Raw genomic sequence first — 27249 nt, 5'->3', positions numbered from 1 at the left:
ACAAAGGTCTGTTCGACCCTTCTGCATGATTGGATGCTTTGACAGGTTTTACTATATACTTTTGATGATACCATCATTCTTTTTCTTTAATATCATTGAACAGTTGTGTATCTCCCTTTGATATTTTGAAAATCTTTTGTCAGGGAGTGCCATCACCAAATGAAGATGTGAAGAAACTGGAAGAAAAAATCTCCCTGATGGAAATAGAACTGCGCAAAAAGGAAAGGACTCTAAAACAGCTGAATGCTCTATTACCATGGAAACTATCCAGTGATGGCAAACCAGCTGATCAGAATGAGGTCAATGATTCATACATTAGCAGCCTCAGTGAGGATGAATATATTGTATGATAAAAACTAGGAAGGAGGCCACAATATGGCTTCTGGTGAAAGAAAGGAGGAATAATTCCCATACTGTGATTTAAGAAAATTTGTGAATTTGGCCAGTTCTTATTAGCAAAATCATCTTTGTCACTTTTTCTCACTACATCTGCTGTTAAGGTAGAAAAAAACAGAAATGTAATGCTCTATCAAAGGCAGAGGAACATGTATTGCATATGTGCTATTTTTAGAATCATCATATCTGAGCCGATCATTTTATATGTACAAAGGGCAAAATTTAAATTTGAAAGGAAATTTGGTGATTGTTCTTTTCAGTATTACTTGAGCTTTTGGTCATGTTATAGCATATAAAAATGATATTACAGGTATTGTTTAATTTTAAGAAAGATATGATATAATAATTAGTGGTTACAAACTTTCCTTGATAATTCTGTGGATACTGCCAAATCTGGATAATAACTGAGTGTACATTGTAAAATGGACACAGGGACACAGTCTGAATAATGTCCAAATAAGTGTATATTGTAAACAAAAGTCATAAGGCAGAGTCTGGATAAATTCAGAATATGTTTACATTGTATAAAAGTTACTGGACACAGTCTGAATAATGTCATAAGAGTACATTGTATAAAGGTCACATGGCCCAGACTGGTTTATGTCCAACAAATAAGTGTACATTGTAAACAAAAACATCACAGAGCACAGTCTGGATTTATGTCAGAATAAGTGTACATTGTACAAAAAAGTCAAAGAGCACAAAAGTGTTTTCATTTTCTTCCATAAAAAGGGCATAAAGTGTAATTTAATAGAAAAAAACCTTCTTAATTTGACAAGCGGATATTCAGTGTTTTCTCTAGGTTACACCTTGCACTGTTTATCATGTTAGAATTTGAAAGGCTGAACACAAACATTGGACCAACAAAAAATTAACATCAGTACTGTTTGCAGCTTTCTGCTTTTTGTGCTGTCTTTTAGGCAATTATACCATGTCATAAAGATGTGTGTAGAACTCTAAGGGAGCAAATTGCAAAGAATCTAATTTTTCACACTAAGTATTTGAAGGTGATAATGACTGATGGTTTGATGTAGGATACACAGTGGCTTAGTGGTTAGCATGCCAGACTCTCAGTTGAAAGGATGTGGGTTCAAATCCTACCATTGGGCCAGCTACAGTGGTGTATCCTTGGGCAAAGCAGTTTATTTTGATTGCCTTGGAACTAAATAACCTACTTGTGTTGCTGTGCCATGAAGCACCAGATCAAACCAAAACCTGATGGTTTGATGCAAATGCAAGTCCTATGTATTTAGAGGACATGGAAAATAACACAATTGACATTTAATGATGGTGAAAGTGGGGATATTGCCTCAGAATAGGATTGTAGTACTGAGATTGTTAGTTTGGTAAATTAGTGGAATAATCATGTTGCTAATGATCATATTTCATGGCAGTCATTTGAATTCAAACTTATTATTCAGGATCCAGAATAATTGAAATGACTGCCATGAAAATTCAGATTTCATTTCTTTTGATTTCATTTCTATTACAACCTTACAGCAGTTTAAATGAAAATTCTCATGATAGAGTCTTGTGTGGACTACATTATTTCAGTTCCCATCTGTATAAATTCCTATTTGTTTCATTACCTGAAGATGTGCATATTAACAAGTCCATTTTGTTTTGAAGTCCATTTTGTCTGGAGGATGGATTGAAACTTAGTAAATGTTTATCTCGTTGTCTGAATATTGTCTGATAATTTTTGTTAGAATTGACCTTTTGGACCTGCAGCTGAATATTCAAAACACAACTAGTCTTATATTTTTAATGGATTCCCAGAACACTGTTAGTCCTACATTTTTTAATGGATTCCCAGGACTAAACCTATTCCCAGAATATAACTCAAATAGTCCTACATTTTTTTAACGGATCACCATGAAACTTGGTAACTGTTGCATTGTCCAAGAATTAAGTATGCCACTGCAATTTCCCTTTTATATTGTTCCCAGCATTTGAATGTATCTAGTGAATGCAACTATTCTCACAGATTTCATCATGGGACAAGTTATGATCATCAGTCATTCCTGTTATTTTTGTTTGAGTGAATTGTCCTATTTTACTAGGAGTGTGGGATATAGTGTATGACATTATCTGGTGAATGCAACAAGTCTATGTTTTCAATGGACAGCCATAAAATTGTATGGTCATGACATATGAATAAATTACTGTCCTCACACAAGTTTTGTGTGAGTTATTACACTTTTGAATGCAGTATATGACAGAATCTTGTGTGAGAGTTATTACCCTTTTTGAATGCAGTATATGACAAAATCTTTTGTGAGAGTTATTACCCTTTTGAATGCAGTATATGACAAAATCTTGTGTGAGAGCTATTACCTTTTTGAATGCAGTATATGACAAAATCTTAAGTGAGAGTTATTAACCTTTTGAATGTGGTATATGACAAAATTTTATGTGAGAGTTAATACCTTTTTGAATGCAGTATATGACAAAATCTTGTGAATACATCTTGTCTTTTAGCTCTGCTGGTTATAGATGAGGAGAGCTGTCTGTCATCTGTGATCTATCTGTCCCTTATATTTCTTACTGCTACTTCTCCTGAACTTTTTTTAGGATTTCCTTGAAACCATACATTCATCCAATGATCTACTTGGTCCTAAGTGAAAAATGGTACCATTTGGGCATCCAATATCGCCACCACACTAAAATCTTTTTACTGCTTAATCTCCAGAAGAATGGAGAGTCATATCAACATGTTGTTTTTGCTGAAAGACATGTCATAAAGTGTTGTTCTGCCTAAATGGAAATGGGGCCGATCTGGTGTCTGGTCCTAATTGGAAATGGTGCCAATCTGGTGTCCAATATTGCCACCACAGCTGTCGTCTTAAAAATATTGTTATCGCAAATCATTCTGAATGGAAAGTCATGAGGTTTTCACTACTTATAACATGTAGTTGGGTCTAAATAAAAATGCTCTGGATCAGATGACCAGTAAGGCCATCACAAGTGCATAGATGCTCCCATGGTGCGTGATGATGTGGTTCACACAAAATTTGTATGAATTCACACACTTGAAAAGTGGTGATGCACAAGAACTTCTGCAAATTAATTTGAAGTCACACACATGAAAATGAAGAAATGGTAGAAATTTTGTAGTAATCATTGTGTTGTGTATTATTTTCATAACTGTTTAAACATCTGGTTTCTTTGGCTTGACATCAGTGGTTGTTAAACTAAATTTGATTGGCACTTAGGTCCCATAACATGCATTGTGTTGAAGTTTGAACTTTGCATCAAGGAAGTTTTACAAATGCACATTTATAATATGGGCTGTCTAGAAGGACCCCAACATGGCTCATCTTTAGATGTTGATTTAATTAAGCAAATATTGGCTGATCATAGTAATGAAAGCAATTTATTTTCAAAGTTAGGAAGTATATCAGATTATTATATGCTCATTTTTTTCCCCATTAACTTTACATTGCCAGAATCGTGCAGTATTACCCGATATTGAATCCGCATGACAATACACATATAGCATTCATGTCCATAAAGAACTACTTTTTACTGTAAACAAACAAAGGACGCAGACGCCAGCACTTTTGATTTGTACACAAATCATGTACACTTGCATAAGAGTCTCTTTAAGTTGTGGTTGTTTAAATTTATTTCTGAATGAACTAAAACATGTTTTGTGGACTGCCACATACCAGCTGCTTTGGCACATTCTGCGTTGATACATTGTTATGGATTTAGGCTAGCTACAGTATACAACAGATGCAAGATAAGGTCCTTACAAATAACCTACAAGTGACAAGTCATATGCTGTCTTCTTTAGCTGGTGATAAGAATGGCAAATTAAAATATACTTACAGTTTTACATCCTGAATTTCCTCAAAATGTATTTTCTTAATTCTGCAAATCCGAATTACATGAGCCATGTCATAGGTTTTCAATCTGGGTTACACATTTTGAAATTGTGCTGTAATTTTGATGATAAGTGCAATTGCATCCTCCTTACCGCACTCAAAATGAAATAAGCATTAAATTCCATAGCGTCTTTTTGATAATTGCAATTGGAAGACTTCATATTTTTTACACATTATGATTTCAAACATTCAATGACAGAATCAGAAACACATTTGCAGATGTCAACACGCTTCTCCCTAGCTTCTTCAATCTCGGGTATTTCATGAGGAATTGTCACATACAAATCCAGTCCATAATCACGAAATTTCCTAGAATCGAGAAAAATACCAAAATCTATTTATTCCAGATCAAATGGAAAAGTTGTTACAGTGCACATTCATTCATAATATGACTCCAAATTTCAATTTTAACTAGACACGCCATTTTCTTTCGAAAGTTATGTTGAGCGCACGACTAAGTTTAAATTTATCTGGGCAGAGTTACGTGCACAGTAATAATGTTGATTTGTGTAATGATGAATATGTGCTTGTGTATCTAGTTTGGAATGCGGCATACATTCATTTACGTTGTTTCTTGTAGTGTATTTTGTTTATATAATTAAACCTTAGGTAGAATAAAAAATGAGCATATAATAAAAAGGTTACTGCATTTGTATGGGAAAATATGAACTCGTTTTGTCAGAAGGATTTACTGCACTCCCAAGGTCGTGCAGTATTCCATCCAAAAACTTGTTCATATTTTCCCATACAAATGCAGTAACCTATAATTATAGGAACTGAGGAAGTGTGAATGGAAATATGAGTGAGTGATATTAAACAAGGTGTTAAATACATATCCAATGTACATGCTGGAAGGACAATGTACCTGCTGGAAAGACAATGTACATGCTGGAAGGACAATGTACATGCTGGAAGGACAATGTAATGTTGGAAGGATAATGTACATGCTGGAAGGACAATGTACATGCTGGAAGAACTATGTACATGCTGGAAGGATAATGTAATGCTGGAAGGACAATGTACATGCTGGAAAGACAATGTACACGCTGGAAGGACAATGTACATGCTGGAAGGACAATGTACATGCTGGAAGGACAATGTAACGCTGGAAGGACAATGTACATGCTGGAAGGACAATGTACATGTTGGAAGGACAAAAATCCTGGAAGCATCTCTGCAGTTGCCGTCTTGAAACTTTTGCTATCACTACACATCCTGAATGGATGGTCATTTCAAGAATGGTTATTCATATAGTGTCTAGTTAATCCTAAATGTAAACAACGCTGGTCTGATGTCCAGTATGGCTGCCACAGTGGCCATCTCAAAAATCTTATCGCTACTCCTGTATAAAAAAATCACATTGATGTGAGGTTTTGAAAGGAAGACTTCTTATAATATCACCTTAGTTCCAAATGAAAAGGCGCTACATTCACATCTAAAATATGGCCACCACAGTGGGCATTTTGAATTTTTTTATCACTACTCCTGAATTTATGGTCATATCAACATGGATGTTTTACCAAAAGGCGTCTTGTGATGTGTAGCAGGTCCTAAATGAAAGTGGTGTCACTTAAACATCCAGATATGGCCACCATGTGAGTCATATCACCGAAATATGTCTCATGATGTCTAGTTGGTCCTAAATAAAGATGGTGCTGATCTGACTGCCAAATATGGCCACCACAATGTCCATCTTGAAAATCTTTTTGGCTTTCAAGTAAAGATTTTTTAAGTGTATTGCAGGTCCTAAATGGAAAAGGTGTCAACCTGATATTCAATAGGGCCACCATGGCAGCCATCTTGAAAATCTTTTTATTATTACTCCTCCAAAATGGAAAGTCATATCAAAAACATCAGGATTTCATCAGAAGACTTCTTATGATGTGGTCCTAAATGAAATGGTGGCAGTCTGACATTCAATGTGGCCACTAGGGTGAATATCTTGAAAAATTTGTCACTAATGGTGTCTAGTTGGTTCTAAATGAAAATGATGTTAACTGATCATATATGGACATCTAGAAAATATTGTCGTGTGTGTGTGTGTGTGATTTGGATTTTTAATTTAGCTTTAACAATTTTTCAGTGATATCACTATGATGTCTGCAGTGTGGCAGTTTATAGTGATGTCTAGCACTGGGGCATCATGCCACAGACATGTAGCATGATGTCCCACCCAATTACATTATGCTGACACCAGGTCGACATGTCCTAACACTAACCTAGGCAGCTGTTAGTACCATTTTTGCAAGTCTTTGGTATGACTTGGCTGGGGTTTGAACCTGCGACCCCTCCACATATGAGGCAGATGATCTAACCACTAGGCCACTGGAATGGTCTGAAAATATTGTCATCTCTCCTCCTACCAAACGAGTGGCCATATCAACATAGAGTTTTCACAAAAAGACTTCTTATGGTACATTCCTACTTCCAACTTAATGGCTTTCTTGAAAATCTTGTTGTCACTACTTTGCCTAAAAGGAAGGTCATAATGACATATCGTATTTACCAAAAGATTTCAAATGATGGTTACCTTGTCCTAAATGAAAATGGCCATTATGTCCACAACATCCTTGTTATAACTGAAGAATATTAGACATGGTTTCAACTATCAGCAGTTAAAAGGAAGAAATGGTCATAGTTTGAATTCCTGTAAATTCTTTCTTTTGGGTCAGTATATCATCTGTTGGTTTGAGGGACATTTGTTATTGATTACCCTGAAACTTGGTATAAATTAAGATCATCTAGAGATGTGGTTATTTATAATTCTGATTTACACCTATATATACAATTTTGTGAATGCAACTATTATAATTTCATGGGGATAGCTTTAAAACTTAGTAGACATTATTTTTGTCATTGTCAGATGTTGACCAGTATCTTTATACTCATGCTATTCTTGGACTACAGGCTCCTCTCCATCCTGAGGTCAGGGTTGAATGCAGGGGAGGCAGCAATTTATTTATATGAACAAATGCTCTTTTTGAAAATGCAACTCTTCACTGAACAGAAAAGTACCTTAATTTAATATGTGAATCAAAAGCATTTGGATTACTTAACTTTGTCATCAATATGTGAATTCAGTGTATCACTCTTACTTAACTTTGTCATTGATATGTGAATTCAGTGCATCACTCTTACTTAACTTTGTCATTGATATGTGAATTCAGTGCATCACTCTTTCTTAACTTTGTCATTGATATGTGAATTCAGTGCATCACTCTTTCTTAACTTTGTCATTGATATGTGAATTCAGTGCCTCACTCTTACTTAACTTTGTCATCGATATGTGAATTCATTGCATCATTCATACTCAATTTTGACATTGATATGCGAATTCATTGCATCACTCTTACTTAACTTTGTCATTGATATGTGAATTCATTGCATCATTCATACACAATTTTGACACTGATATGTGAATTCATTGCATCATTCATACTCAATTTTGACATTGATATGTGAATTCATTGCATCATTCATACTCAATTTTGACATTGATATGTGAATTCATTGCATCATTCATACTCAATTTTGACATTGATATGTGAATTCATTGCATCATTCATACTCAATTTTGCCATTGATATGTGAATTCATTGCATCATTCATACTCAATTTTGACACTGATATGTGAATTCATTGCATCATTCATACTCAGTTTTAACATTTATACTGTTTTAATCTGTAGTTGTGTTTGTTTGTAGACTAAGACAGTAGGATATGCCAGTCACTCAATACATGCACGTTTCACTGATTTTTCATTTCTGTTGAAAAATATTGTCATTACAATTTAAAACAATAAATGTACATTATCCAGATTTTGCACATGACACTATGGAAATCTGTTGTAATGTAACATATACTCATTTTTATTCTTAGCAAAGGAAACTGCACTATATGCTTTCCATGGTATACATGTTATTATTTATATGCCAGCCATAAGATGGAACATGATATGGTGTTTTTATATGCCAGCCATTAGATGGAACATGATATGGTGTTTTTATATGCCAGCAATAAGATGGAACATGATATGGTGTTTTTATATGCCAGCAATAAGATGGAACATGATATGGTGTTTTTATATGCCAGCAATAAAGTGGAAAATGACATATTTTGGTTTTGTCCATCAATCTGTTCCATATATATATTTATTTACACATTGATTTTGCTCTATTGCCAAACTTTGTATGTAGCTCACACTTGGGGTAAAGAAAAACATTGATTTTGGCCTCAAAAGGAAAATACCTTGACTTTTATAACCAATACCTTGATCAAAAATTGTAAACGGCTTGCATTTAAAATAAGAAAGATACCTGTTACTTTGACCAAACTTTGTAGATGGCTTGAATTGGAGACAAGAAAGACATTTATTTATGATGGGGTAAACTGGTCAAAGATCAGGGTCACAGGGACTGAAAGAAGACAGTGAAATGGCTTGTTTCATTTAGTATTGCTGAGCAACATTACTATGTGATAGTGGCATAGTACACTAGTAAAATGGATACTATGTCATTTAGTATTATACTCTTGTTTGTGATTATTATCCATTTATGTATACAAAAATATTATTTGTTTATTCCAAACTTTTAATTTTCTTAAATAGGTTATACAGCATTGCTTTGTTAAAGGATAGATATTAAAATCATTCTGCGTGATTGGAGATATCAGCTTTTTAACAAAACTCTGATTTAATGACAGAATTATGGTTGATGCACATTTTGAAAGAGATACACAATTAAAAGTCTTTACATTGATATACACATTATCATTAGTGCTCGAGTTGTTTTCGTTAATATACCTCATATTTATTCCATTGCATGTTTAAAAAAATGTATATTGTACTTTCATTTATATAATGTAAAAAAAAGTCTTTGATAAACAAAATTACAATATTTTCCCACATTCAGTTCTTGCCCAATATCTGCATTTTTTACCATAATATTATTTACAAAAAAGTCTTCCATATTTAAGAGACCCAAACATTGCTTATTGAACACTGCTGAAATGAATTCTTTTATATAAATAATACTAACTTTGGATTTGTAAGACACATGCATGGAAAGGATTGCCTTATTCAGAAGACCTACTGATATATGTATTGCCATCACCAAATAAATCATCTGTATATGTTTATGCAGTACAGGCGCTTATCAGTTTAAAACTTGTAGATATCAGTATGTCTGTTTGCACACAAAACTTGTACTGTAGATATCAGTATGTCTCTTTGTGTACAAAACTTGTACTGCAGATATCAGTATGTCTCTTTGCATTCAAAACATGTACTGCAGATATCATTATGACTCTTTGTGTACAAACCTTGTAATGTAGATATCAGTATGTCTCTTTGCATTCAAAACTTGTAGTGCAGATGTCAGTATGTCTCTTTGCATTCATAACGTGTACTGCAGATATCAATATGACTCGTTGTGTACAAACCTTTTAAGTAGATATCAGTATGTCTCTTTGCATTCAAAACTTGTACTGCAGATATCATTATGTCTCTATGCATACAAAACGTGGACTGCAGATGCACTGTGACCCTGCTATAGCACACTTTGTTATAACACAAATTTGGATATAACATGGTCATGGTGTGGCTCCCGAAATTTTATATACCTGTGTTTTTCTTGCACATGAAAAAATTCTTTCTTTTAAGTACAAAAAAAGACGTAAAAAGTTTATTATCATTTTGGGGAAGAGATCGCATGTGTATTTTTCTTGTATACTAAAGAAATAGTTTTTCTTCTTAAAAGTATGAGAAGTAAAGTGTAAAAAGTTTATTCTAGGATTGCAATTTTATTTTCCTTATTGCCGGCAAAATATATCATCTGGAGATTTTTTTATTGGCGACATTGTTGGCTGTTTAAATTTGTATATACAACCATTGGTTTGGAGTGGAGAAATTCAGAGGCCCAAAGAAAGGAAGCCCAAACTTGATATAAAATGCACTGAAATGTATCTATTGTTACATGAACAATTTCTTTGTCCATTTTAACAGTGCATTGTTATATCGTAATCCGCTTATGTTGACATCGAGCATGAATACTATATGTTGTGAGATATCCGCATTTTTTTGTTTCTGGTAGTGGAGATCAACCGGATGAGGCATTAACTCATAACTTATATTTTGTCTGATTTTTGGCCGCTCGCTAGTAACTAATATATTTACATAAACTGACATTTGTATCTGGATGGTAAGTAAAATTACTCTTCTTTCCACTCAGAATTAGATCCTTCAGAACACCCACATTTTCTGTACTATCCTTGTCATCAGACCAGAACACCTGCAGTTCTATCGAATGTTGACCCTTTTTTAAATTTCTAATGCATGAGTGGAAGGCAGCATCACTTTGCTACCACAAATATTTTTAAAAAATCTTACATGTTCATCTATGCAATAGGCAGGGAGGAACTGTAACTACAATCAACCAAATGACGGCCAATTCCTTTTTTAAAAATGTACCCAGATAAAATAGTTTACAGAAATTTCAAAGAAAACATTACCTTTGAAGCGCTGACTGATATGAAAATCTATCAAGCAAATAGAAATAAAAATCAATCTCATTCATGCAGTACAATTACTTGCTGTTGCTGCCACAATAAGAAATGGGCATTTGTTTGGTTCTCCAAAGCTGGCCTTTAGCGGTGACTTCAATAATGCATGCACCTTTCATCAAAGAAAGCTGACTTCAATCTTCAATAAAAACAGAACTTTTCTTAAAAAACAATCAGTACCAAACTTAAATAAAAGCAATGAAATCTGATGGATTTTTTTCATTTTCCAACGTGACTGGAACATGTTTACTGTGCCGTTAAAGTTTCCATTTTGCAGAGAAAAAGTTTATGCTTACAAACGCTACCAACGGCGGCTTATAACGCAAATTAACTTTTACTGACTTGGGACATAAAAGTAAATGTCTTTTCATCATTCGTTACATGATTATGCTATGTTTATCCACTGAATTCAGACCTATATGACATGTGACAAAATTATTGAATATTTTAAATCACTGTGTGTGCATTTTTTTAAATGGAATTACTTGAATTGTGGATTCAATATATGTGATGAGATTTGCAGATGAGTACACAGTGTTGATACTCTATTCATGCTATACATAAGACATGTATATATAAACAGTACACACATATCTGTGCCAATCCATGGTTCTCTGAATAAAGTAAAATATTATATATGCCTTCTCTGTTTTCACTACAGTTGTATTTCCCATTTCATATGCATCAATTTAAGATAGTAACTGTGCCAATGAAGCACGTATTTTACCACCTGCATTTATTACACCCACCTACTACCCCCCCCCATCTGTTTTTTTGGGTACATGCATCGTTTTCATCAGATAACTGACCTGGTTGCTTATAACATGGTTCGGTCTATAACACAGTCGAGTTCTGTGGCTCCCATCTACCGTGTTATAGCAGGTCAAACTATCAGTATGTCTGTCTCATTGTGTACAAAATTTGTACTGTGGCTGTTCAAGAAGCTTTTGGTATATTTACTTGCCTTATACATGTTCTATCAGGTTCAGATGTGAATCTGAAAGATCTACAACAGCAATGTCTGTTAAACGTCCATTGGCCTGATTTATTATACTAAAATGAGGCTTTCAAAATGTCTTGTATGTTTGCTGATTGGTTGATTGGGCTGATTTATTATACTAAAATGAGGCTTTCAAAATGTCTTGTATGTTTGCTGATTGGTTGACAGACGTACCCTAGTCAATATACTTTGCCATAGGTCTTGGATCATAAACCTGTATATTTTTAATTTTGCTTGTGTTTTAGACTTAGAACACAACACACGATCCTTTAGGTAGAATAGCCATTTGCTTTGGCACAGAAGGAAATCTTTAAAAAATTGTTAGACTCCAGACGAAAATGATGAGGTTGCCTCTACACCACACTACCTTTTGGATACATGACAGATTTGTCCCCTATGCATGAATAACATCAATGGACTATACTCTATGGATGGCACATTTTTTAGGCACACAACAAAATGAAGACTGACATTCATAATGACAATTAGTCATATATACAAACTTTTATCAGACTCTTTTGGCAAAGGTCTGTTGGAGTCAGCTCTTGTGGCATAGGTCTGTTGGAGTCGACTCTTGTGGCATAGGTCTGTTGGAGTCAGCTCTTATGTCAAAGGTCTGTTGGAGTTGGCTCTTATGGCATAGGTCTTTTGGAGTCGACTCTTGTGGCATAGGTCTGTTGGAGTCTACTCTTGTGGTGTTGGTCTGTTGGAGTCTACTCTTGGCATAGGTCTGTTGGAGTTGACTCTTGTGGCATAGGTCTGTTGGAGTGAACTCTTGTGGCATAGATCTGTTGGAGTCAGCTCTTTTGGCAAAGGTCTGTTGGAGTTGACTCTTGTGGCAAAGGTCTGTTGGAGTCGACTCTTGTGGCAAAGGTCTGTTGGAGTCAACTCTTGTTGCATAGGTCTGTTCAAGTCAATTCTTATGACATAGGTCTGTTGGAGTCAACTCTTGTGGCAAAGGTCTGTTGGAGTCGACTCTTGTGGCAAAGGTCTGTTGGAGTTGACTCTTGTGGCATAGGTCTATTGGAGTTGGCTCTTATGGCATAGGTCTTTTGGAGTCGACTCTTGTGGCATAGGTCTGTTGGAGTCTACTCTTTTGTCATTGGTCTGTTGGAGTCGACTCTTGGCATAGGTCTGTTGGAGTCGACTCTTGTGGCAAAGGTCTGTTGGAGTCAACTCTTGTTGCATAGGTCTGTTCAAGTCAATTCTTATGACATAGGTCTGTTGGAGTCAACTCTTGTGGCAAAGGTCTGTTGGAGTCGACTCTTGTGGCAAAGGTCTGTTGGAGTTGACTCTTGTGGCATAGGTCTATTGGAGTTGGCTCTTATGGCATAGGTCTTTTGGAGTCGACTCTTGTGGCATAGGTCTGTTGGAGTCTACTCTTTTGTCATTGGTCTGTTGGAGTCGACTCTTGGCATAGGTCTGCTGGAGTTGACTCTTGTGGCATAGGTCTGTTGGAGTGAACTCTTGTGGCATAGATCTGTTGGAGTCAGCTCTTGTGGCAAAGGTCTGTTGGAGTCGACTTTTGTGGCAAAGGTCTGTTGGAGTCAACTCTTGTGGCAGAGGTCTGTTGGAGTCAACTCTTGTGGCAAAGGTCTGTTGGAGTTGACTTGTGGCCAAGGTCTGTTGGAGTCAACTGATGTGGCATAGGTCTGTTGGAGTCAACTCTTGTGGCATAGGTCTATCAGAGTCAACTCTTGTGGCAAAGGTCTGTCAGAGTCAACTCTTGTGGCAGGTCTGTTCGAGTCAACTCTTGTGGCAAAGGTCTGTTGGAGTCAGCTCTTGTGGCAAAGGTCTGTTGGAGTCAACTCTTGTGGCAAAGGTCTGCTGGAGTAGACTCTTGTGGCAAAGGTCTATTGGAGTTGGCTCTTGTGGCATAGGTCTTTTGGAGTCGACTCTTGTGGCATAGGTCTGTTGGAGTTGACTCTTGTGGCATAGGTCTGTTCGAGTCAACTCTTGTGGCAAAGGTCTGTTGGAGTTAGCTCCTGTGGCATAGGTCTTTTGGAGTCAACTCTTGTGGCATTGGTCTGTTGGAGTCGACTCTTGGCATAGGTCTGTTGGAGTTGACTCTTGTGGCATAGGTCTGTTGGAGTCAGCTCTTGTGGCATAGGTCTTTTGGAGTCGACTCTTGTGGCATTGGTCTGTTGGAGTCGACTCTTGGCATAGGTCTGTTGGAGTTGACTCTTGTGGCATAGGTCTGTTGGAGTCAGCTCTTGTGGCAAAGGTCTGTTGGAGTTGACTCTTGTGGTTTAGGTCTGTTGAAGTCTACTCTTGTGGCATTGGTCTGTTGGAGTCTACTCTTTTGGCATAGGTCTGTTGGAGTTGACTCTTGTGGCAAAGGTCTGTTGGAGTCTACTCTTGTGGCATTGGTCTGTTGGAGTCGACTCTTTTGGCATAGGTCTGTTGGAGTTTACTATTGTTGTTGTAGTGGAGTTTAATGCCATATTTCAGCACACGATAGGCTATGCATGGTGGCCAGTATTAATGGTGGAGGAAGAACCTGGGAAAATCCTGGGAAGAACTGCTGACCCACGAGAAGCTACTGGCAAGCTTTCTCACATACCCACGCCAGCCGAATCCTAGACTAGAACCCACGTAGAGGTGAGATGGCAGTGATCCATAACAGAGAGCGCTTTAGACCACAATTTTTTTTTATTCATTTGGAACTGTATGATATAAGATCACACTTGGACTGTTTTCCTCAATATGTAAACTCTGCTTATAAGAAATATACCTTACTGAGATTCACGGATATATATTATCATTTATATATAATAAAATATTTATTCTTGATAAGTATTGGTCTTGTTTTTATTCTGACACGCCTGTTACTAGCCAAAGCTGGGGACTGAAAAAAAATAGTTGATGTGTCTCAGCATTTATCCTGCTTTACTAAGATCAGTTTGATAAAGTCCTGCTTTGTCAAGGTCAGTCTGGTAAAAGTCCCATGGTAGAATTATGGCTATATTAAGGTCACTCTGGTAAAAGTCCCATGGTAGAATTCCGGCTATATTAAGGTCAGTCTGGTAAAAGTCCTATGGTAGAATTCCAGCTATATTAAGGTCAGTCTGGTAAATGTCCCATGGTAGAATTTCAGCTATATTAAGGTCAATCTGGTAAAAGTCCCATGGTAAAATTCCGGCTATATTAAGGTCAGTCTTGTAAAAGTCCTGATATACCAGTCATCCTGGTAGACCCCTGCTTTACTAATGTCAGTCTGATTACACTATACATGGAAAATATAAGCAAATGAAGTATATTTCTACTGAATTCTTTCTTTCCAATATCAGTCAGAACTTGGTCTGTTAACCACGTGGAGACAGTGGCCATTTGTCTATGATGACGTCATAGTTTAAAAAACCCTCCTAAGTTTCCTTCAATCCCTGCATTTGTTGGAAATGACTGCCAGTTCAAAAACTTGAACTGGCACATGCAAGTGAACATAAGGTTTCATGAAATGACTACAAATCTGATCTGCTTGACTTCTTGAAGTGATCATCAGCAAAAAGACGCTATAACAAATGGTGGGATAGATTTTATTCAGTAAATTTAGGTACCCTCAGTTTTTACTTTGTAGTCAATAGCAGTCAATCATAACCATCCATTGACTTTATTATTAATCAATAAGCATTCAATTATATTCTACTCAGCCTGACATAGGTCCAACACAACTTTCTAGTAAGTCTGACAGGTCCAACACAACTTTCTAGTAAGCCCGACATAGGTCCAACACAACTTTCTAGTAAGCCTGACATAGGTTCAACACAATTTTCTAGTAAGTCGGACATATGTCCAACACAATTTTCTAGTAAGTCTGACATAGGTGTCTACTAAGCCACTCCTTTAATTATTAATAAATAAGCATTCAATCCAATTCATACATTCAATTAATGATTAATCAATTAGCATTCAATCAGATTCATACATTCACTTAATTATTAATCAATTAGCATTTAATTGGATTCATTTATTCACTTAATTATTAATCAATTAGCATTCAGATTTATACGATCACTAAATTATTAATAAATTAGCATACAATCAGATTCATACATTCACCTAATTAATAATCAGTATTCATTTAATCAGATTCATACATTTGCTTAATTGTTAATAAATAAGCATTCAATCAGATTCATCATTCCTTTAATTATTAATCAATTAGCAATTAATCAGATTCATATATTACTTTATGTATTAATCAATAAGCATTCACTTCTTACATTCCTTTAATTATTAATCAATTAGAATTCAATCAGATTCATACATTCACTTAATTAATAATCAATAAGCATTCAATCAGATTCATGCATTCACTCAATTATTAATCAATAAGCATTCAATCAGATTCATACATTCACTTAATTATTAATCAATAAGCATTCAATCAGATTCATACATTCACTTAATTATTAATCAATAAGCATTCAATCAGATTCATACATTCACTTAATTATTAATCAATAAGCATTCAATCAGATTCATACATTCACTTAATTATTAATCAATAAGAATTCAATCAGATTCATACATTCACTTAATTATTAATCAATAAGCATTCAATCAGATTCATGCATTCAGTTAATTATTAATCAATAAGCATTCAATCAGATTTGTACATTCACTTAATTATTAATCAATATGCATTCAGTCAGATTAGAATTTAATCAGATTCACACATTCACTTAATTATTAATCAATTAGCAATCTAGTAAGTCTGACAGGTCAAACACAACATTCTAGTAAGCCTGATATAGGTTCATCCATTGACTTAATTATTAATCAATAAGCATTCAATCAGATTCACACATTCACCTAATTATTAATCAATTAGCAATCTAGTAAGTCTGACATAGGTCCAACACAACCTTCTAGTAAGCTTGATATAGGTCCATCCATTGACTTAATTATTAATCAATAAGCATTCAATCAGATTCTAGTCAGCCTGACATAGGTACAACACAACGTTCTAGTAAGTCAGACATAGGTGTCAACACAACTTTCTAGTAAGCCTGACATAGGTCCAACACAACTTTCTAGCAAGCCTGACATAAGTCAAACACAACATTCTAGTAAGCCTGACATAGGTCCAACACAACTTTCCAGTAAGTAAGACATAGGTCCAACACAACGTTCTAGTAAGCAAGACATAGGTCCAATACAACATCCTAGTAAGCCTGACAAGGTCCAACACAACTTTCTAGTCTGTCTAACATAGGTCCAACACAACTTTCTAGTAAGCTAGTAAGCCTGACATAGGTCCAAAACAAGTTTCTAGTAAGTCTGACATAGGTCCAACACAACTTTCTAGTAAGCCTGACATGGGTCCAATACAAGTTTCTAATACGTCAGACATAGGTCCAACACAACTTTCTAGTAAGTCAGACATAGGTCCAACACAACTTTCTAGTAAGTCAGACATAGGTCCAACACAACTTTCTAGTAAGCCTGACACAGGTCGAACACAACTCTCTAGTATGTCAGACATAGGTCCAACACAACCTTCTAGTAAGCCTGACATAGGTCCAACACAACTTTTAGTAAGCCTGACATAAGTTCAACACAACATTCTAGTAAGTCTGACATAGGTCCAACACAACTTTCCAGTAAGACTGACATAGGTCCAACACAACATTCTAGTAAGTCTGACATAGGTTTAACACAACTTTCCAGTAAGCCTGATATAGGTCCAACACAACTTTTCAGTAAGTCTGACATAGGTCCAACACAACTTCCTAGTAAGCCTGACATAAGTCCAACACAACTTTTTAGTAAGTCTGACATAGGTCCAACACAACTTTCCAGTAAGACTGACATAGGTCCAACACAACATTCTAGTAAGTCTGACATAGTTTTAATACAACTTTCCAGTAAGCCTGACATAGGTTGAACACAACTTTCTAGTAAGCCTGACATAGGTACAATGCAACTTTCAAGTAAGTCTGACATAAGTCCAACACAACTTTCTAGTAAGTCTGACATAGGTCCAACACAACTTTCTAGTAAGCCTGACAAGGTCCAACACAACTTTTTAGTAAGCCTGATATAAGTCCACCACAACCTTCTAGTAAGCCTGACAAGGTCCAACACACCTTTTCAGTAAGTCTGACATAGGTCCAACACAACATTCCAGTAAGACTGACATAGGTCCAACACAACTTTCTAGTAAGCCTGATTAAGGTCCAAAACAAATTTCTAGTAAGTAGGACATAGGTCCAACACAAGGTTATAGTAAGGCTGACAAGGTCCAACACAACATTCTGGAAAGTCTGACATAGGTCCAACACAACTTTCAAGTAAGTCTGACATAGGTCCAACACAACTTTCCAGTAAGCCTGACATAGGACAAACACAACTCTCCAGTATGTCTCACATAAGTCCAACACAACGTTCTAGTAAGCCTGACACAGGTCAAACACAACTCTCTAGTATGTTAGACATAGGCCCAACACAACTTTCTAGTAAGCTAGTAAGCCTGACATAGGTCCAACACAACTTTCTAGTAAGCCTTACATAGGTCCAGCACAACTCTCTAGCAAGTTGGGCATAGGTCCAACACAATATTCTAGTAAGTAGGACATATGTCCAACATAACTTTCTAGTAAGCCTGACATAGGTGTCAACACAACTTTCTAGTAAGCATGACATAAGTCAAACACAACGTTCTAGTAAGCCTGACATAGGTCCAACACAATCTTCCAGTAAGTAAGACATAGGTCCAACACAACTTTCTGGTAAGTAAGACATAGGTCCAACACAACTTTCTAGTAAGCCTGACAAGGTCCAACACAACTTTCTAGTATGTCTAACATACGTCCAACACAACTTTCTAGTAAGCTAGTAAGCCTGACATAGGTCCAACACAACATTCTACTAAGTTGGGCATAGGCCCAAGACATCTTTCTAGTAAATCAAACCAAGGTCCAACACAATCTTCTAGTAAGTAGGACATATGTCCAACATAAGCTTTCTAGTGAGCCTGACATAGGTCCAACACAACTATCTAGTAAGTCAGGCATAGGTCCAACACAACCTTCTAGTAAGTCAGACATAGGTCCAAAACAACTTACTAGTTAGCCTGACATAGGTCCAACACAAGTCTCTAGTATGTCAGACATAGGTCCAACACAACTTTCTAGTAAGCCTGACATAGGTCCAACACAACTTTTAAGTAAGCCTGACATAAGTCCAACACAACATTCTAGTAAGTCTGACATAGGTCCAACACAACTTTCCAGTAAGCCTGAAATAGGTCAAACACAACTCTAAAGGAAGTCTCACATAGGTCCAACACAACGTTCTAGTAAGCCTGACATAGGTCCAACACAAGTCTCTAGCAAGTTGGGCATAGGTCCAACACAATGTTCTAGTAAGTAGGACATATGTCCAACATAACTTTCTAGTAAGCCTGACATAGGTGTCAACACAACTTTCTAGTAAGCCTGACATAAGTCAAACACAATGTTCTAGTAAGCCTAACATAGGTCCAACACAACCTTCCAGTAAGTAAGACATAGGTCCAACACAACTTTCTAGTAAGTAAGACATAGGTCCAACACAACTTTCTAGTAAGCCTGACAAGGTCCAACACTACTTTCTTGTATGTCTAACATAGGTCCAACACAACTTTCTAGTAAGCTAGTAAGCCTGATATAGGTCCAACACAACTTTCTAGTAAGCCTGACATAAGTCAAACACAATGTTCTAGTAAGCCTGACATAGGTCCAACAGAACTTTCCAGTAAGTAAGACATAGGTCCAACACAACTTTCTAGTAAGTAAGACATAGGTCCAATACAATGTTCTAGTAAGCCTGACATAGGTCCAACACAACTATCTAGTAAGTCAGGCATTGGTCCAACACAACTTTCTAGTAAGTCAGACATAGGTCCAACACAACTTTCTAGTAAGCCTGACACAGGTCCAACACAACTCTCTAGTATGTCAGACATAGGTGCAACACAACTTTCTAGTAAGCCTGACAAGGTCCAACACAACTTTCTAGTATGTCTAACATAGGTCCAACACAACTTTCTAGTAAGCTAGTAAGCCTGACATAGGTCCAACACAACTTTCTAGCAAGTCTGAGATAGGTCCAACACAACTTTCTAGTAAGCCTGACATAGGTCCAACAGAAGTTTCTAATAAGTCAGACATAGGTCCAACACAACTTTCTAGTAAGTCTGACATAGATTCAACACAGCTTTTTAGTAAGACTGACATAGATCCAACACAACGTTCTAGTAAGCCTGACATAGGTCCAACACAACTATCTAGTAAGTCAGGCATAGGTCCAACACAACTTTCTAGTAAGTCAGACATAGGTCCAACACAACTTTCTAGCAAGCCTGACACAGGTCCAACACAACTCTCTAGTATGTCAGACATAGGTGCAACACAACTTTCTAGTAAGCCTGACAAGGTCCAACACAACTTTCTAGTATGTCTAACATAGGTCCAACACAACTTTCTAGTAAGCTAGTAAGCCTGACATAGGTCCAACACAACTTTCTAGCAAGTCTGAGATAGGTCCAACACAACTTTCTAGTAAACTTGACATAGGTCCAACAGAAGTTTCTAATAAGTCAGACATAGGTCCAACACAGCTTTCTAGTAAGTTTGACATAGGTCCAACACAGCTGTTTAGTATGTCTGACATAGGTCCAACACAACTATCTAGTAAGTCAGGCATAGGTCCAACACAACTTTCTAGCAAGCCTGACACAGGTCCAACACAACTCTCTAGTATGTCAGACATAGGTGCAACACAACTTTCTAGTAAGCCTGACATAGGTCCAACATAACTTTCTAGTAAGCCTGACATAAGTCCAACAAAACATTCTAGTAAGTCTGACATAGGTCCAACACAAGTTTCCAGTAAGACTGACATAGGTCCAACACAACATTCTAGTAAGTCTGACATAGGTTTAACACAAATTTCCAGTAAGCCTGACATAGGTCCAACACAACTTTCTAGCATGCCTGAGAAGGTCCAACACAACTTTTTAGTAAGTCTGACATAGGTCCAACACAATTTTCTAGTAAGCCTGACAAGGTCCAACAGAACTTTTTAGTAAGTCTGACATAGGTCCAACACAAGTTTCCAGTAAGACTGACATATGTCCAACACAACATTCTAGTAAGTCTGACATAGTTTTAATACAACTTTCCAGTAAGCCTGACATAGGTTGAACACAACTTTCTAGTAAGCCTGACATAGGTACAATGCAACTTTCAAGTAAGTCTGACATAAGTCCAACACAACTTTCTAGTAAGTCTGACATAGGTAGAACACAAATTTCTAGTAAGCCTGACAAGGTCCAACACAACTTTTTAGTAAGCCTGATATAAGTCCAACACAACCTTCTAGTAAGCCTGACAAGGTCCAACACACCTTTTCAGTAAGTCTGACATAGGTCCAACACAACATTCCAGTAAGACTGACATAGGTCCAACACAACTTTCTAGTAAGCCTGATTAAGGTCCAAAACAAATTTCTAGTAAGTAGGACATAGGTCCAACACAAGGTTATAGTAAGGCTGACAAGGTCCAACACAACATTCTGGAAAGTCTGACATAGGTCCAACACAACTTTCAAGTAAGTCTGACATAGGTCCAACACAACTTTCCAGTAAGCCTGACATAGGACAAACACAACTCTCCAGTATGTCTCACATAAGTCCAACACAACGTTCTAGTAAGCCTGACACAGGTCAAACACAACTCTCTAGTATGTTAGACATAGGCCCAACACAACTTTCTAGTAAGCTAGTAAGCCTGACATAGGTCCAACACAACTTTCTAGTAAGCCTTACATAGGTCCAGCACAACTCTCTAGCAAGTTGGGCATAGGTCCAACACAATATTCTAGTAAGTAGGACATATGTCCAACATAACTTTCTAGTAAGCCTGACATAGGTGTCAACACAACTTTCTAGTAAGCGTGACATAAGTCAAACACAACGTTCTAGTAAGCCTGACATAGGTCCAACACAATCTTCCAGTAAGTAAGACATAGGTCCAACACAACTTTCTGGTAAGTAAGACATAGGTCCAACACAACTTTCTAGTAAGCCTGACAAGGTCCAACACAACTTTCTAGTATGTCTAACATACGTCCAACACAACTTTCTAGTAAGCTAGTAAGCCTGACATAGGTCCAACACAACATTCTACTAAGTTGGGCATAGGCCCAAGACATCTTTCTAGTAAATCAAACCAAGGTCCAACACAATCTTCTAGTAAGTAGGACATATGTCCAACATAAGCTTTCTAGTGAGCCTGACATAGGTCCAACACAACTATCTAGTAAGTCAGGCATAGGTCCAACACAACCTTCTAGTAAGTCAGACATAGGTCCAAAACAACTTACTAGTTAGCCTGACATAGGTCCAACACAAGTCTCTAGTATGTCAGACATAGGTCCAACACAACTTTCTAGTAAGCCTGACATAGGTCCAACACAACTTTTAAGTAAGCCTGACATAAGTCCAACACAACATTCTAGTAAGTCTGACATAGGTCCAACACAACTTTCCAGTAAGCCTGAAATAGGTCAAACACAACTCTAAAGGAAGTCTCACATAGGTCCAACACAACGTTCTAGTAAGCCTGACATAGGTCCAACACAACTCTCTAGCAAGTTGGGCATAGGTCCAACACAATGTTCTAGTAAGTAGGACATATGTCCAACATAACTTTCTAGTAAGCCTGACATAGGTGTCAACACAACTTTCTAGTAAGCCTGACATAAGTCAAACACAATGTTCTAGTAAGCCTAACATAGGTCCAACACAACCTTCCAGTAAGTAAGACATAGGTCCAACACAACTTTCTAGTAAGTAAGACATAGGTCCAACACAACTTTCTAGTAAGCCTGACAAGGTCCAACACTACTTTCTTGTATGTCTAACATAGGTCCAACACAACTTTCTAGTAAGCTAGTAAGCCTGATATAGGTCCAACACAACTTTCTAGTAAGCCTGACATAAGTCAAACACAATGTTCTAGTAAGCCTGACATAGGTCCAACAGAACTTTCCAGTAAGTAAGACATAGGTCCAACACAACTTTCTAGTAAGTAAGACATAGGTCCAATACAATGTTCTAGTAAGCCTGACATAGGTCCAACACAACTATCTAGTAAGTCAGGCATTGGTCCAACACAACTTTCTAGTAAGTCAGACATAGGTCCAACACAACTTTCTAGTAAGCCTGACACAGGTCCAACACAACTCTCTAGTATGTCAGACATAGGTGCAACACAACTTTCTAGTAAGCCTGACAAGGTCCAACACAACTTTCTAGTATGTCTAACATAGGTCCAACACAACTTTCTAGTAAGCTAGTAAGCCTGACATAGGTCCAACACAACTTTCTAGCAAGTCTGAGATAGGTCCAACACAACTTTCTAGTAAGCCTGACATAGGTCCAACAGAAGTTTCTAATAAGTCAGACATAGGTCCAACACAACTTTCTAGTAAGTCTGACATAGATTCAACACAGCTTTTTAGTAAGACTGACATAGGTCCAACACAACGTTCTAGTAAGCCTGACATAGGTCCAACACAACTATCTAGTAAGTCAGGCATAGGTCCAACACAACTTTCTAGTAAGTCAGACATAGGTCCAACACAACTTTCTAGCAAGCCTGACACAGGTCCAACACAACTCTCTAGTATGTCAGACATAGGTGCAACACAACTTTCTAGTAAGCCTGACAAGGTCCAACACAACTTTCTAGTATGTCTAACATAGGTCCAACACAACTTTCTAGTAAGCTAGTAAGCCTGACATAGGTCCAACACAACTTTCTAGCAAGTCTGAGATAGGTCCAACACAACTTTCTAGTAAACTTGACATAGGTCCAACAGAAGTTTCTAATAAGTCAGACATAGGTCCAACACAGCTTTCTAGTAAGTTTGACATAGGTCCAACACAGCTGTTTAGTATGTCTGACATAGGTCCAACACAACTATCTAGTAAGTCAGGCATAGGTCCAACACAACTTTCTAGCAAGCCTGACACAGGTCCAACACAACTCTCTAGTATGTCAGACATAGGTGCAACACAACTTTCTAGTAAGCCTGACATAGGTCCAACATAACTTTCTAGTAAGCCTGACATAAGTCCAACAAAACATTCTAGTAAGTCTGACATAGGTCCAACACAAGTTTCCAGTAAGACTGACATAGGTCCAACACAACATTCTAGTAAGTCTGACATAGGTTTAACACAAATTTCCAGTAAGCCTGACATAGGTCCAACACAACTTTCTAGCATGCCTGAGAAGGTCCAACACAACTTTTTAGTAAGTCTGACATAGGTCCAACACAATTTTCTAGTAAGCCTGACAAGGTCCAACAGAACTTTTTAGTAAGTCTGACATAGGTCCAACACAAGTTTCCAGTAAGACTGACATATGTCCAACACAACATTCTAGTAAGTCTGACATAGTTTTAATACAACTTTCCAGTAAGCCTGGCATAGGTCCAACACAACTTTCTAGTAAGTCTTACATAGGTCCAACACAACTTTCTAGTAAGTCTGACATATGTCCAACACAACTTTCTAGTAAGCCTGACAAGGTCCAACACAACTTTTTAGTAAGCCTGATATAGGTCCAACACAACTTTCTAGTAAGCCTGACAAGGTCCAACACAACTTTTCAGTAAGTTTGACATAGGTCCAACACAACTTTCCAGTAAGACTGACATAGGTCCAACACAACTTTCTAGTAAGCCTGATTAAGGTCCAACACAAATTTCTAGCAAGTAGGACATAGGTCCAACACAAGGTTATAGTAAGGCTGACATGGTCCAACAAAACTTTCCAGTAAGTCTGACATATGTCCAACACAACATTCTAGTAAATCTGACATAGGTCCAACACAACTTTCCAGTAAGCCTGACATAGGTCCAACACAACATTCTAGTAAGTCTGACATAGGTCCAACACAACTTTCCAGTAAGCCTGACATACTTCAAACACAACTCTCCCGTATGTCTCACATAGGTCCAACACAACGTTCTAGTAAGCCTGACATAGGCCCAACACAACTCTCTAGTATGTTAGACATAGGCCCAACACAACTTTCTAGTAAGCTAGTAAGCCTTACATAGGTCCAACACAACTTTCTAGTAAGTCGGACAGAGGTCCAACAAAACTTTCTAGTAAGCCTGACACAGGTCCAACACAACTCTCTAGTATGTCAGACATAGGTCCAACACAACTTTCTAGTAAGCTAGTAAGCCTGACATATGTCCAACACAACTTTCTACTAAGTTGGGCATAGGCCCAAGACATCTTTCTAGTAAGTCAAACCAAGGTCCAACACAATGTTCTAGTAAGTAGGACATATGTCCAACATAAGCTTTCTAGTAAGCCTGACATAGGTCCGACACAACTATCTAGTAAGTCAGGCATAGGTCCAACACAACTTTCTAGTAAGTCAGACATAGGTCCAACACAACTTACTAGTAAGCCTGACACAGGTTCAACACAAGTCTCTAGTATGTCAGACATAGGTCCAACACAACTTTCTAGTAAGCCTGACATAGGTCCAACACAACTGTCTAGTAAGCCTGACATAAGTCCAACACAACATTCTAGTAAGTCTGACATAGGTCCAACACAACTTTCCAGTAAGACTGACATAGGTCCAACACAACATTCTAGTAAGTCTGACATAGGTTTAACACAAATTTCCAGTAAGCCTGATATAGGTCCAACACAACTTTCTAGTAAGTCTGACAAGGTCCAACACAACTTTTTAGTAAGTCTGACATAGGTCCAACACAAATTTCCAGTAAGACTGACATAGGTCCAACACAACATTCTAGCAAGTCTGACATAGGTCCAACACAACTTTCTAGTAAGCCTGACAAGGTCCAACACAACTTTTTAGTAAGCCTGATATAGGTCCAACACAACTTTCTAGTAAGTCTGACATAGGTCCAACACAACTTTCCAGTAAGACTGACAGAGGTCCAACACAACTTTCTAGTAAGCCTGATTAAGGTCCAACATAAATTTCTAGTAAGTAGGACATAGGTCCAACACAAGGTTATAATAAGGCTGACTAGGTCCAACAAAACTTTCCAGTAAGTCTGACATATGTCCAACACAACATTCTAGTAAGTCTGACATAGGTCGAACACAACTTTCCAGTAAGCCTGACATAGGTCCAACACAACATTCTAGTAAGTCTGACATAAGTCCAACACAACTTTCCAGTAAGCCTGACATAGGTCAAACACAACTCTCCAGTATGTCTCACATAGGTCCAACACAATGTTCTAGTAAGCCTGACATAGGTCCAACACAACTCTCTAGTATGTTAGACATAGGCCCAACACAACTTTCTAGTAAGATAATAAGCCTTACATAGGTCCAACACAACTTTCTAGTAAGTCGGACATAGGTCCAACACAACTTTCTAGTAAGCCTGACACAGGTCCAGCACAACTCTCTAGTATGTCAGACATAGGTCCAACAGAACTTTCTAGTAAGCTAGTAAGCCTGACATAGGTCCAACACAACTCTCTAGTATGTTAGACATAGGCCCAACACAACTTTCTAGTAAGCTAGTAAGCCTTACATAGGTCCAACACAACTTTCTAGTAAGTTGGGCATAGGTCCAACACATCTTTCTAGTAAGTCAAACCAAGGTCCAACACAATGTTCTAGTAAGTAGGACATATGTCCAACATAAGCTTTCTAGTAAGCCTGACATAGGTCTAACACTTTCTAGTAAGTTGTACATATGTCCAACACAACATTTTGGTAATCCATACATAGGTCTAAGACAACTTATTAGTAAGTCTGACATAGGACCAACACAACTTTCTAGTAAGCCTGACATAGTTCCAAGAAAACTTTCTAGTATGTCTGACATAGATCGAACACAACGTCCTAGTAAGCCTGACATAAGTCCAACACAACCTTCTAGTAAGTCAGACATAGGTCCAACACAACTTTCAGGTAAGTCTGACATAGGTCCAACACAATGTTCTAGTAAGTAGGACATATGTCCAACACAACGTTCTAGTAAGTCTGACATATGTCCAACACATCTTTCTAACAAGCCTGACATAGGTCCAACACAAATTTCTACTAAGCCTGTCATAGGTCCAACACAAGTTTCTAGTAAGCCTGACATAGGTCCAACACAACTCTCTAGTATGTTTGACATAGGTCCAACACAATTTTCTAGTAAGCCTGACATATGTCCAACACAACATTCTAGTAAGTCTGACATAGGTCCAACACAACGTTCTAGCATGCCTGACATAGGTTCAACACAACTTTCTGGAAAGTCAGAGATAGGTCAACAATATTTTCTAGTTACCTGACATAGGTCCAACAAAACTTTCTAGTATATCTGACATAGGTCCAACACAACATTC

General features: G+C 37.3%; 1 protein-coding gene across 1 annotated transcript in view; it reads left to right on the top strand.

Moving 5' to 3' along the window:
* Nucleotides 1-11478, top strand: part of LOC149789483 (uncharacterized) — a 170845-nt gene extending 159367 nt beyond the window's left edge. Inside the window, exon 7 of the mRNA XM_089971499.1 lies at nt 144-11478. Within this exon, the coding sequence (XP_089827625.1) occupies nt 144-350 (207 nt within the window). The 3' untranslated portion in view covers nt 351-11478. The remainder of the gene's footprint in view (nt 1-143) is intronic.
* The last annotated feature ends 15771 nt before the right edge of the window (nt 11479-27249 follow it).

The sequence above is a fragment of the Sinohyriopsis cumingii genome, chromosome 10 (assembly GCF_028554795.1).
Source record: "Sinohyriopsis cumingii isolate HCF-2022 chromosome 10, ASM2855479v2, whole genome shotgun sequence".
In the NCBI taxonomy this organism is placed as follows: Eukaryota; Metazoa; Mollusca; class Bivalvia; order Unionida; family Unionidae; genus Sinohyriopsis; species Sinohyriopsis cumingii.
The sequence above is the reverse complement of the archived record's forward strand: the minus strand, read 5'-3'. Positions and strand labels throughout refer to the sequence as shown.